Below are 19,283 nucleotides of genomic sequence, written 5' to 3' on the forward strand. Positions count from 1 at the left end.
ACCGCACTTGCCGCATACCCCTCCGCGAAAAACAATTATTTTCGTGCGTGACAAATTACATCATAATTCCGGACGCGCGACGGACGGGTAAAAATATTCTTGATTATAATGATGTAAGAAAGAGTTGGTGTGATTTTTTTCATGATATATCATCTCATGAGTAAATTCTAAGTTTTTGTTTGCTTTCTTATATCGATTTTGAGCAGATCTTTGTAATAAATTGGTGTTTGCTAACTATAATTTCATTTTCAAAAAATTTTTTTGATTGCGTGTTCGATATGGCACTTTCCAGTATTAATGCTCGTTCATATCGTGACCCTCAGTCAAGTTCTATCGATGCGCAGACGATCGATGACGGCTCTCTATCTTCCTACCTCGCGCACGGACAGCCGGGGTACATACCTTGAGAACTAGCCGTCACGTCGACGATCTGATCGATGGAGCGGACGAGATTGAAATTCGGCGAATCAGGCCCGAAATTAGGTCCGTATTGCCATCAGAAAATAGATCAATTGGGATCAATTGTTAATGCAAAACTATGTTATATGATATTTTAAGCATTTTCTGTCATTTTAGAGAAAAATAAGGTAAAAGTTGGATTTTTTCGCCTTGTTTTTGCAAACTTGTTCTTTGAATTGATCTGTGAAATCGAACTGCGGAAGTCTTACGGTACGAAATTGATTTCGTACGCAGTATATGCGCGTCCGGAAATATGATAGTGTCCGGTAATACAATACGTGACTATACTAGGTAGCGACGTCACTAGCGCAATTCGCGACGATCGCAAGCGGATTTCAAGCTCGAGCCGGCGCGGCTGACGCGACGAGAACCATATCTCCGGTGACAGACGACGTTCCGTAGGCCTAACCCGCGACGTGACGCGACCTCGGTAGGTAAATCGTAATTTCTTTTGTATGCATTTGATTCTAACTTGACGACGAATTATTTAGGTTGAAAAATTCATGGGAGCCAATCCATGTTGTAGTTATATGTACCGGTATGGATTTTGAAAAATTGCTACCAAATAAACTCTTGATGAGTAGCCATTCGTAAAAGAAATCGTGCTGTCCCACATGTTCACTTTTCTGTTTGTTGAATATTGATTTAGCCAGTGAAAATACCGTGAAAAGACCTCGACACGTAACAACGTTAGTCGGTTGGTTCACTCATTCAATGAACAAGGTTATGATATTACCTTGTTCTCAGTTACATATGTATGGCAAAATAAAGTGGCATTATCGTGATATTGGGAACCAACGTTCACTTCATACAGCAGCGCTTTATTCAGTCACACGCACGGTTCCCTATTTCCACCTCCATTCACTTTGTATGGCAGTGAGTCCAAACTTCGCGCGTGTCCAAACTTCGCGGACGGTCATTATCTCCAAAACTAGCCAATATCCTTAAAATCTGACATCATCAATGTGAAAAGCGACCTAAAATTACCCTTCGCTGAAAGTTTCTTTAGGATTAGTCCAGTATTCATGAAAATATTGGCAAAAGATCGGCAAATTTGTCACCGTTAGCGCCCGTTTTGAAGAAAGCAACAAGCATCACGATATCACCATTTTACAAGCAGAAATCATAAAAATGTGAGTTAAATGTGGTACTAACCGATTCCATAGCATTTTGCCATCAATCTGATATAAATATTTCACTTTTTGAGCTTGAGTTTTTGTTTAAATCTCCACAAAAGCTTTGGTGCGCGAAGTTAGGTCACACTTTTTCTGAACGGTTTTCCAGCACAGCCCGCATTCGCCGATCGGAATAGAATTTTGAGATCGCGATACCGGCGAAACCCAGTGACCTACTTTACATTTTCGTCCATGATTTTATAGTTTACGATCTTGCCGTCAATGTGGTTACTATTTCTTGAATTGGTTTTGTATAAATTATGAATAATTTGTGGACAAAATTAAGCCTGATGAATATTTTTGAAAAGTGCGCGAAGTTTGGACACCCCATCATACACAAGTGCGCGTACGCAAATCTATGAGTGGTTCCCAAAACCACGATTTGGCCAATAAAGTTGACAATTTTGGCTTATTTTCTCTTTTTTCTATTGGACAAATGCTTGATTTTCTTACACTGTCATTTTCCAATAGGCAATACAGCTATTCAATCATAACTTGGGCCTTGGCTCTTAATTATGATGAGTCTATGACATGTAAATTTGATTCTTTAAAGGGGAAGTTCACCCTGGCAAAAAGTTTATTGTAAAAATAGCAGAAAAAATAATAAAAAATATTGCCGAAGGTTTGAGAAAAATTCATCAAATAATTAAAAAGTTATTAGAATTTCAATTATTAGATTTGTGACGTCATGTGCGAGCAGCATTCCTACATAGCAAATGGTAAAAAAAACAATGAAATGTCATTTTCTCAGAAAATTGAAAATGGTTTTCACTATAACTTTCGTATATCAATAGACAAATCATTTCACACCCGTTCATCAAAAGAAAACAAAATTAAGTCATCAGGAACCATACAAAATTTGAAATTCATACATTTTATATTACATAACACATGGGGCAGCTGCTCGTTTATGACGTCACAAATCCAAAATTTTGAACTCTAATAACTTTCTTACTCTTTAACGGATTTTCCTCAAACCTTCAGCAATATTTTTTACTATTTTTTCTGCTATTTTTACAACAAAGTTTTCTTCAGGGTGAACTTCCCCTTTAAGTTTAACTCTTAACATGCCCAGAGCTACCAAGTCTCACGCATTATGCGCGAGACTCAAGCATTTTGGACTCTTGTTCATCCCCTCAAATCTCTGTCTCACGCAATTATCACAGCCTATCCCCATATACATTGTACACAATTTCTGTGATCTCACTCAGATTCACAGAAAATCTCACGCATAGCAGGTCTTTGAACTTGGCATCTCTGCATGCCATACACACTACTAACCCAACGCCACAGTGCTAATCCCCTGTGCCAGCCACAAAACCCCCCTGTGCCACATTGATTTTAGGATCACGAGTCGTATTCACTCCTTTCAATCATGATTACAATTGCTTGTAACTCTCTAACGAATAGTTTATCCAAAAAATATTGTGTAGTAAAGTTGTAGGAAATTTCATACCCCTTATAATGGTGTCCTCACTTTATGGATTGGTTATTATCTTTACTGCTAAAATATGAGTTGTATCAAGTAGTTCCATTTTGTGGAGTGTTTCGTATGGATCAAAAAACCTAGGTCTCTTCCCTCTCGGAGGCAGAGCCATATCTTGTAATCTTTTTTTTTAAATTTTATTTATTTAATATTTTTTTATTTTTTTACCGATTGACTGTATATTATTATAATCTGCCAACCTGTGCGCTTTGAAACACCAGTATAAAGCGCCATGCAAATATTATTATTATTACAGACGTTACAAACAGAATTTAATGAGGAATTACAGAAGGTTACCGATTGGTTATACTTGAACAAGTTATCTCTCAATGTTTCTAAAACTAACTTTATGATATTTACAAATAAGAAAATAAACTCTAATGAAATTGATATAAAATTGTGCGGTTCAATAATAAAAGAAGTTTCATCTTTAAAATTTCTTGGTGTCATAATCGATAACAAATTAACGTGGTTAAATCATATTGATGCCATCTGCAATAAGATATCTAAGAACATAGGCATAATGTACAAATTGCATAATTTTCCACCAAAAATGCTGTATAATGCTATTATTTCACCATTTTTAAATTATGGCATTCTTGCCAGGGGAAGTTCTGTGAATATTTATTTAGACAGATTACATAAACTTCAAAAACGTGCAGTCAGAATTATAAACAACTCCCCTTTTTACGCCCATTCTTATCCTATTTTTCAATCACTTAAAATTTTAAATATTTATGATATGTACAAGTATGAAATGGGACTTTTTATGTATCTATGTTCTAAAGGACTTTTACCTTCTTTTTTATTGAACTGTTTTAAATTAAATTATAATATTCATGAATACCCTACTAGAAATGCTGCAAACTTCCACTTCCCTAAAATAAGAACTTGCCTTTCTCATAAATCTATTTTCTTTCGTGGCCCACTACTTTGGAATTCTTTGCCGGTTAATTTGAAAACGTCTTGTTCTTTTAATATTTTCAAACATAATTTCAGAAACTTTATATTTGATAATTTAACCTGTTTGTAAATATTTTTTATATATATATATATAATCTAAATCTTACCATTTGTGTATCTATGCCTTTGTATTGTCTCCTAATTAATTTTACTTTTGATATTGTCAATAATTATCATTCTTTTTAAAGTAAGTTGGGTCGGCCTTTTTATAAGGATATTCTTTTCCTTTTTGGCTGCTTCCCTCAATGCTTTTTTATGTCTTTGATGTTATGTAAACTTTGTTCCTATGTATTTTACCACATTTTTGTTCATTTTTATGCAGAGAGCAAAATAAACTTGAATTGAAATTGAATTATTATTATGTAAACCTCGTGAGTAAGTTGATCTGTCAGAAGGCAGAGTTCGCACTGCACACAATGGTGCTAATTACGGCGTGCATGTGATGCGCAATACAATGCAAAACGGTGTAAGAATGATTGTAATTCCGAATGTGCGCAGTCATGCACGAAGCAGGCGAGGGTAGGAAACAATGCAAGCACAAAGCAATCAATAGTAGGCGTGTGAGCACGAGTGTGGCATGTTATAGTAGGATACCTAGCGTGCACGAAGCGCTGAATGAGTTAAAGTGATTGGTTAACATTGGTTTGACTTTTAAAAAATCTGAGCTAGAAGGTCACACTTGTCACCTGTGTCTGTGATATGTTACAAAAATGAAGCCCAGAAAAAATTGCGTTCGAAAATAATTATTTAGTGCTTCAAAAATTGAAATATAAAGTGACCGGAAACACCATCTTAATTTCATCCCATACACTTATGTGTACTATTTAGATGTCTATAAGACGCCTATTTACAAAATCGGGGTTTGCCTTGTAGTTTTAGCTTCTCATTCTCAATAATGGTTGTTTTCAGGGTTTATTAGTTCTAATACATTCACTTGTACACATGTTTCATCTTGGTTTGAGAATTTTTTAAATCGGCTGCTCACAAAGTTAAACAATACCTTTAAATTATTTTTTCTTAATTAAAAATAGAGATTGAAAAATGAAAATTTTCTTGCCATATTACTTTCCACCAATAGAGGGCGTACACAAAACCATGCAAAAAATTCAAGGTTTTGAGCACTCTGGTGAATATGAAAATTATTCCCAAGTTACTAAAATTGTAACTGTATAGAAATTAGTATTTTTTGTCACAAAAGTGATATTTTAATGATTTTTTAAAGTGTGTGCTATGTACAGCATTGGCATGCCATAGTCCTATCTGTAGATTCCCCACATGCAGGATGGTTGCAGTGAACAAGTGGATTGGTTGTAACTTAGCTGGCAGCCGTCTGTTTCAAGGATTTTAAAACATTTTTTTGTTCAATTTCTCCTCGTACACAGACGGCTTGCTATCGTGCAGCCATCATTAGGGGGTTAAATGCAAATTCCCCCCATGGGGCTCATCGATTTTTGTCTTTAATTTCATGAAAATATGTAAAAAGAACTGTACCAAAATAGAGATTATTAGACTTCTATTCCGTTTTGGCTTGAAATGCACCAAATTGGGAAAAATAAACTTAAAAGGGGAAAAAACAGTGACTTACTTTGGCTGTTGCGCAAACTACTCCCACTTCCCTGGTTGATCTGAACTTGTTTTACAAAAACATGGCCATTGGCATAGAGCAGTGTTGAGTCCCTGTACAGATCGAGCTAGAACTTTGGTCTCTGTATTTGGTGAGTGGAGCCACTAGAGTTCAGCAGAACAACCAACATAACAGAGATCAAAGCTTTTGGTCTAGGTTGGTTGTAGCGTACTTCAGGCGGTAGACAGGAATAACCATCATTTCTGGGGATTTATCTAAATTTCTGACAGTTTACCATAATCCCCATTCACTGACAGTGCGAGCCAGCGTTCTCACCAGCATTTTTCTTAATCTTACGCCTGTCGAAAACCCGCCGATTTGGTGGTGGCCAATTTTGCACGTGATGTTTTGATTTTCACATGCACTTTGATCCAAAGTCAAGTTTCATTGCCAATCCGCGAGTTCAATGTAATGTTTTAATGTTAAGTTGGTTATCTAAAAATTGAGGGGTAATGAGTTAAAATATATTTGATGTACCTTTTCGTTATGGACTCCCGTTCTCCGAGAAGAAATATAAATCACGCATTATTCTGACAACAGCGGAAAATAAAATAAAACAAAATAGAAGTCACAAACATATCAGATAAGTGTACCATCTATCAGGACATGTTTTAACATTTTTTTGAGGTGTTAATGAGTTGAAATATATTTGATATGCCTTTCGTTACAGACTCCCGTTCTCCAAGAAGAAATATAAATCACGCATTTTTCTGACAACCACAGAAAAGAAAATAAACATAATAGAAGTCACAAACATCCCAGATTAATAAACAAATAATCAGGACATGTTTAAAAATTGTTTTGAAGTTCTAACGAGTTGAAATATAACTTAAATTCATTTTGTTATGAACTCTATAAGAAATAAAAATCACGCATTTAATCTGACAACAGCGGAAATGAAAATAAAAGAACAGAAGTCACAAACATCAGATCACTTGGATTGTGAAGCGTCCCGGCTTGATAGGGAGGGTATAAAATAATGATAGTCTTAAAATTGTTGAAGATTCATAACATATGTATTAAGCGTTTTGATGTGATATCAGCATGATTTATGATATAAAATCATTCTCCGAAAAGCAAAATGAAGCTAAAGGCCAAAGCAAGTGATACCTCCTCCTTTGTAAGGTTCATTGCGTAATACCTTGGGTGACCCAGCTGGGCTAAGTCTGTCATCAAGACACTCAACAACAAATTGAGACAATCTGTTGAACCATAAAATCATGCAGGTAAACATGATATAAAAATTGTTTCTCTTGGGAATCATTTGGGCAGCCACTGAGGTGATTTTAAAACATGAGCCATGTGAGCAATTGCTTTGGGTGGTGTTGGACATTTTATTGATTTCCTTTTTTTAATCAGCAACTTTAAAAATAAAAAAAAAATAATGCAAATTCTAATTTCTTTTAAAGCCTTGGATGGATTTTCCTCAAACTTTCATCAATACTTATCATTATTTTTTCTGCTATAGTTACAATAAACTTTTTGTCAGGGTGAACTCCCGCTTTAATTTTTGTTCACTTGAAAATGACACTTACGTACATCACCAACGTGTCTTTTCAGTAAGTTAATTTGCATCTGGGAAAATTTGGAAATATGAAGCACTTATTTTTATCATGTTTTATTTGTTTTTTTTTCAGAAAATTGAGACTTCGAAAATATGTTGATCATTTTCATCATTTTGCAATTCAAATTCCCTTTAGAAATATGTTGCAAAGTCTTAGGCATATTTCTGATCTGTAAGATGCAGGATTGTTGCATTTTTCTCTTTTTATTCAATTAAACTTTTGGTTGGGATGGAATTGTCTTTTAATGTATTCTATTAGGGCTTGAACATACGAATGGACCAGCCAATCACGTTTGTTTAACTTTTTCAGTTTATGATGAACTGAAAATGGTTACATGAACATGATTGGCTGGCGCATATACATGTATGTATGCTCAAGCTGCAAAAGAATCGTGACTGCTAACCCTGACACAGTTTCTTTGGAATAAGAATTTTTGATATTATTAAATCACATATTTCATGAAGCTGGTAAAGCTGATTACATGTACATTCTTCATTAACAACTTTACATTATTGAGCTCTGATTCCCCCACCAAACGGGGGAATTAAGCAGTAATCAAGGAGGGTGCAGTAGCTCACCCTTTTTTTCATAGACACTAGGAGTCTCAGTGGAGCATATCCCTGACCGAAAAAGACTGCTTTTTTGGTCTAGCATTCCCCTTGCTGACCTTTCCTTCAGAATGTTTTTTTTTTTCCATTTGGATATTTGATTCCTGTTTTGGACTTCTTCACACAATATAGTGAATTATAAACAGTATTTGTGTGATTTTACCTGTTTCATTGAATTATAAACTGTACATTAAATCCAGAGTTTGGACTTGACAGTACTGGCTATTTTGCACAAGAGCTGTGTAGTGTTTGTTGAAAAACTAAAAGTGCCCGTGTTGTGTACGCTGCCAGTTGCCATAGCACTTTAAAACAAAAAGCACATGGTGTCATTTACACACCCCAGAGTTTAAACAGGGGTCAGGGATCTCTTCTCTCTTTCTCTTCCTCCATTCTCCAGCCCACGATTAGAGCTCATTTAATTCAACTCCAGTGCATTGCGCAATAGAGGGTATCAATGTGTCCTGTGTTTGTTGTGACTCAAGTCAATCATGAAGAGGTAGTCATGCCATGCCAGTGTCAATCACCGATCTTTAGCACAAACACTTGAATGCGATTTTCTGACCGATTCTATATCATTTAGTCTCCTGAGCTTAACATTTTGTTTGAGTCTCCATAAAACTTTTGTCCGTCAAGTTAGATCATACTTTTCAGAATGGTTTTCCATCACAGGTACTCGTCGATAAATTGTTTTTTTTTAGATTATGATACCAGCGAAATCCAATCAGTGATCACCTTAATTTACTTGTCAAATTTTAGTTTATGGTCTTGCCTTCAATATGGTAAAAGTATTATTTGAACTGGTTTTGTATGAGATATGAATATTTTGTGAGTGAATTTAAGCCTGATGAATGTCCAGAGATAGGTCACCCAATTATACAGACACTGCTTGAGATAAGACAGGAAATATCATGTGCAAAGTGAACCGGGGGGGGGGGGGGGGGCCACTTCCATTCACGAGTGGATACCATGCGCGACCAAGGGGTCTCGAAAGGCACCCTAAACACGTAATTTCCATATTCTGAAAATGAACCCCTTAACAAGTATTGGCGTGTGAAACCCTACCAAGTATTGGAAAGAAAAACGATACTCTTGGCAAATATTCTCTGAAATGAACCCATAAAAAAGTACAGGAATGTTTTATTGTTACGGTTCATTCGGTCGTTGGCTTTACCTTATTTGGTTTAGTACGACCCCACTTCTACACCTCGCGCAAATCGGACTCTAAATACAAAGTGTTGGGGCAAAAAGGACATCCTTTATAAAACATTTTAATTTTGTTTTATCATCCCCGCAAATTCGACCCTAAACACGTAATTTTCCTAGCGAAATAGATACCCTTTTTTCATTATTTTTGTGTTTTTGTCACCCTTATCACGTTACGTACGTAACGTGCCCTATCGTGAAAAAGACATCCTTTTTACGTGTTTTTTTGGTCGCGCATGGTATCCACTCGTCAATGTAAGTGGCCCCCCCCCCCAGGGAAAGTGAATGACACAAGTAGAAGCTGCTGTCAGCTGTGTAAGGGGTGTGACGTCACTCATATTGTAGCTTGATGGAGGACCGATGAATGCAAAAATGTGGACTGAAAATATATATTTTTGAGTGCTTATTTCTGCAAGCCTCGTTTACTATTTGGAAAAGGGAAGATTAGTAATACTTCCCCTTTACAGTGATGAAAGAAAATAATCATGAAATGCTTTTTAGTCTTTGGGTGTCTACTTTAGCACCTAAAGTATAATGAAAATTTAAAGTTAGAGAAATTCCAACATGTCAACATGCACATACATATTTCGTGCAAATCCACGATAGTGACATATAGCTCTCATTGCCGATCTACCAAAACTCACAAAAGCTTCAGTCTCTGTATACAATTGGTTGTTCCTCTTAACTATGTTAGCTGAGCTTAATAGGCAAGATGACTCGGTGATGATGTTTGTTTAAATATAACAATGTCTTGTCATTACAGAGCCTACACACTATTGTAAGCAGGCCTGTGTCAAGACATGTAAACAAACATGGATTTCCATAAGGAAAAAATGGGCCATCAATTGATATGCTTTCAGTTATTCTACAACTAGTAAAATCCAGACAAAACATAGGCTTCAATTTGGCAAGATGTGTATCCATCGCACTAGATAACGATATACAATCTGTGTCTTGGGATGATAGTATATCGCCAGAAAAGATGGTTATTTCTGTCAAACTGAAAATGAATTTAGGAAAATATGTGAAACTCTTGGATGTTATGACTTTCTTTTTTTACACTACACATAATTCTGATGAAATCTTGATAGCATTGTTCTTGTTTGAATTTCTTTTAAATTCACCTTGGTGGGATAGTCTTCCCCCTTTAAAGGGGAAGTTCACCCTGAAAAAAACTTTGTTGTAAAAATAGCAGAAAAATTAGTAAAAAATATTGGTGAAGGTTTGAGGAAAATCCATTGGAAAGTAAGAAAGTTATTAGAGTTCAAAGTTTTGGATTTGTGACGTCATAAACGAGCAGCTGCCCCATGTGTTATGTAATATAAAATGCATGAATTTCAAATTTTTTATGGTTCCTGATGACTTAATTTTGTTTTCTATTCATGATCGGGTGTGAAATGATTTGTCTATTGATATATAAAAGGTACAGTGAAAACCATTTTCAATTTTCTGAGAAAATGACATTTCTTTGATTTTTTACCATTTGCTATGTATGAATGCTGCTCGCATATGACGTCACAAATCAAATAATTGAAATTCTAATAACTTTTTAATTATTTGATGAATTTTTCTCAAACCTTCGGCAATATTTTTTATTAGTTTTTCTGCTATTTTTACAATAAACTTTTTGTCAGGGTGAACTTCCCCTTTAAGCACTTAATTGCTCACTTATTACCTCCCTATTGTATTGACTGCATATTTGATTTCTTATTTACAGTTCAACCATTCAAGAAATACACCAAAGTGATCCAAAGACTGATGTGGCAGTACTGATCAAACATTATTGGGACAATGGAAGATCCAGTTTCAGAAGACCCTCAGATGCTAGCCATTCCTCAAGCAGTAAACATTGGAAATGTAGAGACTAATCCACCAGGAGACTGTCACCTTAAAGACACTTTGCCACTCCAAGAGAATGAACCAATTGATGTAGAAATGAGAGATGAAACAGAGGTATGGACTGCTCCTGATGGCTCTTTTACAAAGCGCATTATTAAAAAGGGTTTTGGGTTTACAAGCCCGAATGATGGTTCAGCTTGTCGGGTGACCATCTCTATAGTGGATCGTTACAAGGTGGAGAACAAGGATGTAGGTTACCCTACTGGTGAGGAGGCTGATATTTTGCATGGAGATGGCTGCGGGATGTATTCTGAAGTGATAGATGCCTGCCTTGAAACTATGCATCGCAGGGAACAATGTGAGCTTCAAGTCTTTGAAAGCCACAGCGTTGAAACAGTTGGACGAACTCATGGACCACATCCTGTAGAATCCAGGAATGAGGATTGTCTGGAATCAAATGCAGTGGCTTCATTTGTTGTTACCTTGCATGATTTCACAAGAAACAAAGATATCCACAGGATGAGTGTTGAAGATATCTTCTCCAGGGTATCACAGCTGAAAGACTGTGGGACAAAGTGTTTCAAGGAGGGTAAGCTCCAGCTTGCAGAGCGATTCTACATCCGTGCTGGCAGTTACCTTATCATGGTATGTCATCCACAAGACGTCAAAGACTTAGATGATGCCCTTCAACAGGAATACAATTTACTAAAAAAGAGCTGTTCTCTCAATCTTGCTGCATGCCAACTGAAACACAAGCGATATCATGATGTAATTACCCATTGCATTATTGCCCTAGAAATTGACCCATTGAATACAAAGGCTCTCTATCGCCGCTGTCAAGCATACATTGCCTTAGATGAGTTTGAGAAGGCTAGAACAGATATACAAACTGCATTGGATGAAGAGCCAAAGAGTAAACTCTTTTTAGAACAGAAAAGACTTCTGGTGAAGAGAGAAAAAGTGGTATATAATAAACTCTCTAAAGGTATGAATAAGATGTTTGGAGGACCCTCATGACAGTAACAGTTTAATGGCTTTTAAACTTTGTTGCAAGTTACAAAGATAGTATTAGATCAGAGGCTTGGATCAGGTCAATGTCACAGCTAAGCTAAGTATGTTATAACTGTGACAATGTTAACAACCATGAAAACAAGGCTAAAATGAAGTAAATCGGTTTCATAAGAAACTGATCAAATTGCACTGCAAAAATTTCATTCAGTCAAAATGAACAATATTTTTACACATGTCAGCTTCAATAATATTTGTTAAGCACATGTCAATAATTAAGAGTTTGGTTTAATCATAGAGAGACTAAAGCCCCTCACATCAATTGGTTTCAGAATCCAAAGTCACATAATGGCAAAAGGAAGACCAATGAAAGTGAAATGGGATTATTATTAAACAAACTTTCCAGTTTATTAACAATATTCTTCATACATAGATCTACGGGGATGTCACCGTTTTTAAAGCGGGGATAATCTGTACACAGTGTTATCTGTGTGTGGTTGAGTGAGATACACACAGACACACACCGTGTTAGATTATTCCCCACTTACCACTAGTTCACAGTTGTTCTTTTTAGCAAACTGTTGAATGAAAAAAATTCCATAATCCCAAAGATTACAATGAAAAACAGATCATAAATGAATGGAATTAAGCATATTAAAAATTTAAAGGCTTTTTGTAGTGTGTAGTGTGTTTTGCGTATAGACTCAAAACAGACAGGATGGTTGCAGACTACTTGTGAGCAATACTATGAATCAAACATGAGCAAGTCATACTTCTACATTGTATTGCATGAAAAAATGAAAATATATCATTGATGTAGATTAAAGATATATGTCTTTGATTGAAAAGATTAATTCCAGTTTACATGTCATCATTGTAAGTGTTTTGCTCTTGGGTAATTCTATAAAATATGTATGTCTGACCCATATTTTGGGGACCTTCCTGATGAGATCTTTCTATTCATGACTTTAGCAGTTTGTGAACTGATGTAAAAATTAAATCATTCAATATTTTCTAGTTTTGCTCAGTAATTTTAATTGAGAACAAAAACTGAATATTATTCAATGTGCATGAGTAGTAATAGAAAGAGATTGATTGAGGATGGAAGGAAGAAAGGAAGGAAAAAAATTGGAATGAAGGACTGAAAGTTTTTTGCAGTGCTATCAGATGATAGGGGTTACATAGACTTATTCTGCTATGATACTTGCACAATTTTTGGTTCCTGTATTGTCACAAATCTTATCGTGCAAGGATTCAAAGTGCATCGCGGAGTTGCAGTGCTTGGTCGTACCATAGTCACATTCAATTAATCATTCATTGAAGCATAAAATCAAATTTGATGAATTGCCTTTCCTTATAGCCAAACTGCACATGTGTATGCCTTTTAGGCAAGCAATTCTAGATTTGTGGGAAGAATACGTAACCAATTTGTAAACTACTCCATCAATGAGTTGTGTACTAGTCATGAAATGCGTGCCACTCGTGCCATGGTACGACTTGGCCCGACGACATTGCACACAGTCTATGAATAGTTCACGCCAATAGTCCCAAAATTTGTGAAATTTTAGAAATTCTAAAATGTTGACACTACGAGCATTGTTCTGCACAGGCCTGCACACTTCACGACATGGAATGACGTGGCATGATTCGATGCGTGAACTAGTCTTAAACTATTTGGGTCCTAAAATGGTGCAAGTTTCATAGCAGCATTAGGAATTTGAAATGAATTGGATTGATTGAAGGGGTGTGTTTAGCTGCCTATGGTAGGCATAGGATGGTGCTCCAACCCATTGACTAGAAGTAGTAAGAAACAGATTGGATGGACATTAACGTCCGTATTCTGAACTCGGGGTTTTAAATTTAGCTCTGGTTTAAAGTTGTGGTTTAACTGTGGAATGTGGATAGCCAATTGTGTCACAAATCTCTAATGTTAAAGGGTTCAATGTATTGGTTCATTTGGCTGTCAAATCATTCCTGTCTGGCAAGGGTAAATAAGATGGTGGTCTTCAAAAATTCAAGAATTAGGAAAGACAACCGTGAACATAAACAAGTTGAGCGCCTCTGGCAGTCTCACCTGCAAAAAACACCATTCATATAATGATACAATGACAATAAATGACATTTGACCTGATCATACGGTTAAACTTCTTAATTCCGAAGGTTCGTAATTTCGAAACATGTAAATTGCCCTTACCTCCATGTTCGTTAATTCGAAAACGTAAAAGGGTTCGTTAATCCGAACATTTGTGGTGTTATTCGGAAAATGAAATAAGGTTCGTTGGTCCGAAAAACGAAATAAGGTTTGTTAATTATTTAGTTTTCGGACTAACGAACCTTCGTAATTACGAACCTCATTTCTGTTTTGGATTAACCAACCCCTCGGAATTACGAACCTCATTTTTTTCGGACTAATGAACCTTCGGAATTGCGAACCTTCGGAAATACGAACCTTTGGAATAATGAACCTTCGTAATAGCAAAGCTTCGGAATTACATTTTTTTCGGACTAATGAACCTTCAGAATTACGAACCTTCGGAATAGCAAAGCTTCAGAATTACGAATGTATGCGGATCATACGACCTGAGACTTGTCAGTTATACTAGATTATCCCTATATCCACATTTTATAAACAATATCTTTAACCTTTGAAAGTTATGACAGCAATCTAATAATTACCTCCAAACTGGCCACGGTTAACTTTGACCTTGATCATGTGACCTGAAACTCGCACAGGATGTGAAGTGATACTTGATTACTCTAATGTCCAAGTTTCTTGAATCAGATCAATAAACTTTCAGAGTTATGATGGTAATTCAACAGATACCTCCAACTCGGCCAAAGTTCATTGTTCCTAAATGACCTTTGACCTTGATCATGTGACTTGAACCTTATGTCCAAGTTTCATGAACTCGGCCCATATATTTTTTAAGTTATGATGACATTTCAAAAACTTAACCTTAGGTTAATATTTTGATGTAGATTCCCCCAACATGATCTAAGTTTATTGACCCGAAATGACCTTTGACCTTAATCATGTGACCTGAAACTCAGGCAGGATGTTCAGAAGTACTTGAACCTTATGTTGAAAAGTCATGAACTAGGTCCATATAATTTATAAGTTACTGATGTCATTTCCAAAACTTAACCTTCGATTAAGATTTGGTGTTGACGCTGCCGCCATCGCAAAAGAGGCGCCTATAGTCTTACTCTGCTTTGCAGGTGAGATAAAAACATGATTTTAGCACAGTTAGACCAAGATCTAAGTTAAACCCGACTTCAGAATACAGGCTTAAGTGATTGCCTTGTGTCATGATAATGAGGAGCTGCCTCTGGTGGGCATAAGATGGTGCTCAAATCCATTGACTAGTGACGTTAAGTGATTGGCTTGTATCATGAGTAGCAATTGTGATCCTACTTGATGTGACTTCCTTCTTTGGGGGTTATTTTAAGAGCATAGTGTTTACTACCCCTCCACCTGACATGCTCTAAGCCATGCCTATAACTTTGAGCCAAGTCCCTTACCGTCCAATGAGATTTCATTAGAAAGAAGATATCTGTAGGTGACTATAATGTGTTAATACTTTGATGCTAACCTAACTCAATCCTCACCAATTGAAATTGGATCTTTTTTAATTGTGTATCAGAGAATTTAAGAATTGATTTAAGAGGAATGGATAAATGGGATCAAATCTCTCTCTCTTTAAGTCTATTTGAATTTTCTTTTATTTTCTCTTCTCTCTTAATTTTGAAATAACTATTTCCTCTCTCAATTTGTTTATTGTAGTTGACTCTTAACCATTATGTTATGCATCTTTCCCATCTTATTCCCTCTGTATACAGTCATCTCATCCCTTTCTCTCCTATCATGCCTTGTCTCTCCCCCACCCTCTCTCTCTCTCTCTTCCTCATCTTCTCCATCCCTTCAATCTTTCTATAGCCCAGCGCACACTATGCAATGTGATTGCACAAAGATCCAATAGCAATAGCTCTGCAGCACATGCATCTCCATGGTGCCTCTTATTTGTGCATATGTTGTCTGCGATGCATATGTTTTCTGGTCACGACGTCATCGACTAGGACAAATCTGATTTGCTGTAATTAGCAAAGTCACAGAAAGATTTGACATGTCAAATTTCTGCGACCATAATGCAACAAAACGGTTGCAGCGCATTGTGAGTTGACGCACACTCTGTGATTTTGTTGCCACCACCTCCCATAGTGTGTGCTGGGCTTATTACTTTTTCATAGAAAGAATGCGAAATGAGCAAATCAGTAAATCAGTCAATCAAAACACTGAGATCCCAATAAGATTGTTGTGTTTAAAAATTGAATGAGGTTTGGAAAGAGTTTGTGTACAGTGTTGTTGACTAATCTCTTACAATGTAATCATAACGGCACAATTTGCCCACATGTATTACAAAACTCACAAATTAGAAATTGAAAATAAAGAGAAAGCTTCAATCAATAAAGCAGCCATCACTCTAATTTATGATTTTCACAGCATTTTTACTGCATTTCAGGGATCCCTTGCCTATTCACAATACTATCTTGCTATATACAAAAACATCTACTAATATCCAACAATTTACCTACAAATAAAAGTAATCATTAAAATGGTCTAAAACCTATTTCAAATGGTTCATTTGGCACTACCTTAGAATCTACATAATACTAAAACAAACAACATGAATTCAAATATCCCATGTAAAAGTTTTCAATATCTTAAATAAAAATCCCTAATAATGAGAGACTGACAATATTGGAATGGACCAAGACGAAAGAGATGTTGCACTACCGCAAGAAATCTAGGCACCCAAGTGTTTGTTCACAAGTAATCCAAATCAATTTTGTTCATTGTAATTACAGCATACTACAGAAGTTTGGAAAGTTATGAAAATGCACCATTATATACATATATTAGCAAAGTAAAGGCAACATGGTATGTATATCATTACCTCTTATTATTGTCAAGCATACCATTTACAAGTCTGAATCCTGAACCCATATTCACAATTTAATTACTTTGTACATGAAATATTGCAACAAGTTCCCTTTCAGATTTAAAAAGAATCTAATTTACAATAATGCTAATACTGATTTCTGGATTAATGACAATTCTATACAATTATCTTTCAAGAATTAAAATGCATTATTTACATTTTCCTTTTCTGCAATTTTTTATTCACAGATTGGATTCCGTAATTTCATTTCTAAAAACACCAACGTTTTAATACTAAAAGGAAAAAAAATTTGAGTTCTGTAATTAAATAAATATGGATTCACACTTAGATGCAAATTACAAAGCTTTCAATCAATCTTTAGCTGATTTCTAAAATTGATTGCAGTGATTAACTGAATCATACAATAACTGCATAATCAGTTGCTAAGCTTTGCATTAAGGCCCGGATAACATAGCTAGTATTACAGAGCAACATAATTATTATTTACATGTACATTACTGTGAAGTGTGGAATTCACCTACTTAGTCTGGTCTTTGTGTAACTATGTTCAACATTTTATTTGTGTGATATTCCCTATCACATTCTTTACGCTGACCATTAAAAAAAATCATAGTTCAAATTTTCAGCTTCAAGTGCATTATAAAATAAAATCTACTATTTATGCTGGAAATGAATGTAAAAACTCAATATTAAAAGCCTGCGGTGTGCATTTGGACAGTTGAAATAAAATAATTTAATATTAGTCCCTCTCCAATCCTTGAATGCTCTAAAAATTAATAATAAAACTTAAGAAATTAAGTATTAAGCTGCAACTCATATCTAGCTTTTCCTATGTAGTATATCTCACGATACTGAACACTTCTACTAATTAGTACCATGTATTTTTCTGTTTAATCAACATTTAAGCTAAATATATATATTATCTTTCTACCAAATGGCAAGCAAATATAAGAATTCCTGGACAAATCTAAAGAAAAAATAATATCTGACATAAGAAAAGAACCCAACAGTTAATGTAAACTGGAATGCTTTTTTGAAATTGAGTAAATTTCATCTGAAAGAAAAATACATAGCTTGACTGGTATTATACAAACATTATTTCATAATGATCATGTGTATGGATAGAAAAATAGATAGAAATTGTAAAAAAGACCCCTAATTATTACTTAACTGAGTGTTTAAACCAGAAAGGCTGCAAAAGGTATATCAAAAAGATATATACTTTGAAGTGCTTAGTTCCACTTAAAAATCATATGTTCATGTCCTTTTCTGTTTCTATAATTTAATCAGAATTCCATCTTATAACAATAAAATGCTAAGCAATCAATTGTGTGGAAGGCAAGATCATTCAATATCTCATACAATTTGTATGGTAGATTGCCAGGCAAGCAGGTGATGTGACCTTCTGTTTCTAATGTTGGTTCAGTTGGTTGTTATGCCCTTATGATTCCACTGTCTGCAGGTTGCCTTTGGCTTTCTGGATGACATGGTGGGTTTTACACACTGAAATTTGAAGAATAAAAAAATCATGTGCTCATTATAATGAAAGAAAAACTTGTTTGACATCAAGGACACATTATTTGAGAAAGATGATATACTGAAGTTTGACTTTATTTAGCACAGCTTGAGCTCAAGTCAAGGTATAGTACAACATGAAATGAATTATGTCTAGATACAGTTGCACTCAAAAGTTAATGAACCCCATCACAAATTGCATTCCTTCATGCTGAGTGTTGAATGTAAACAACAACACTATAATGTTCAGAAAGCAGAGAGAAACAAACTTTATTAAATTCAATACATTACCACCTACTTCACAATCAAATTGTTAAGACATGACAGAACACTTTAAATAATGTTCATTTTCTGGTGGGGTTCATAACTTTCAAGCATCACTGTAGATGACACTATACAGATGCATCATCATTTTTCAGTGCTTTACTGATGTACAATGCAAGCCCTAAATTGTTATTTAAAATGTGTAAAGTGACACATATTAAAAAAGTTTAAAATCTTAACTTTATGTTCTGATCTTTATATTCTTATGCTACACTCCTTCTCTTTTTACATTTTAGCTCTTGGATTCTCAGATGTAATGTCACTAAATAAATACATTGCAAATATATTCCATGAGATCTGGCATTGTTCAAGCCAAAGTAATGTGCCATTATTTAATCAATCACTGTCAGTCTAAGTTCAAACAAAACGATACATCCATTGGCTTAAAAAATGATTCACTGTTATTAATAACTTAATTGTAATTTAATGTTAAGTCCCAAGGTTTCTGTCTTTGAAATTGCCAATTCCATTTCATATTTGTATCGTTATAATCAATTTGATTTTTCAATTTTTGACTTGTACATATGTATTGTTAATGGAAATGAATGAATGA

At 35.2% G+C, this 19,283-nt stretch overlaps 2 protein-coding genes across 8 annotated transcripts in view; one reads left to right on the forward strand and one right to left on the reverse strand.

Annotated features, from left to right (window-relative positions):
• The first annotated feature begins 822 nt into the window (after positions 1-822).
• Positions 823-12,959, forward strand: LOC121428875 (FK506-binding protein-like). Of its 2 annotated transcripts, none has more exons than XM_041625747.1 (2): positions 823-889; positions 10,801-12,959. In XM_041625747.1, exon 2 carries the CDS (start codon positions 10,875-10,877, stop codon positions 11,937-11,939), a length of 1,065 nt encoding a protein of 354 aa, XP_041481681.1. In that variant the 5' UTR covers positions 823-889; positions 10,801-10,874; the 3' UTR covers positions 11,940-12,959. The 2 variants fall into 2 exon arrangements, with proteins under 2 accessions (XP_041481681.1, XP_041481682.1); XM_041625748.1 differs by having other exon boundaries at positions 824-893.
• Positions 12,960-17,935: 4,976 nt separating this feature from the next.
• The window catches only part of LOC121428551 (myomegalin-like), a 91,470-nt gene continuing 90,122 nt past the window's right edge, over positions 17,936-19,283 (reverse strand). For all 6 annotated transcript variants that reach the window (XM_041625251.1, XM_041625250.1, XM_041625252.1 and 3 more), the window contains one exon: positions 17,936-18,394. In XM_041625251.1, the coding sequence (XP_041481185.1) occupies positions 18,333-18,394 (62 nt within the window). In that variant the 3' untranslated portion in view covers positions 17,936-18,332. The remainder of the gene's footprint in view (positions 18,395-19,283) is intronic.

This window comes from Lytechinus variegatus, chromosome 15 (assembly GCF_018143015.1).
Source record: "Lytechinus variegatus isolate NC3 chromosome 15, Lvar_3.0, whole genome shotgun sequence".
NCBI classification, from domain to species: Eukaryota; Metazoa; Echinodermata; class Echinoidea; order Temnopleuroida; family Toxopneustidae; genus Lytechinus; species Lytechinus variegatus.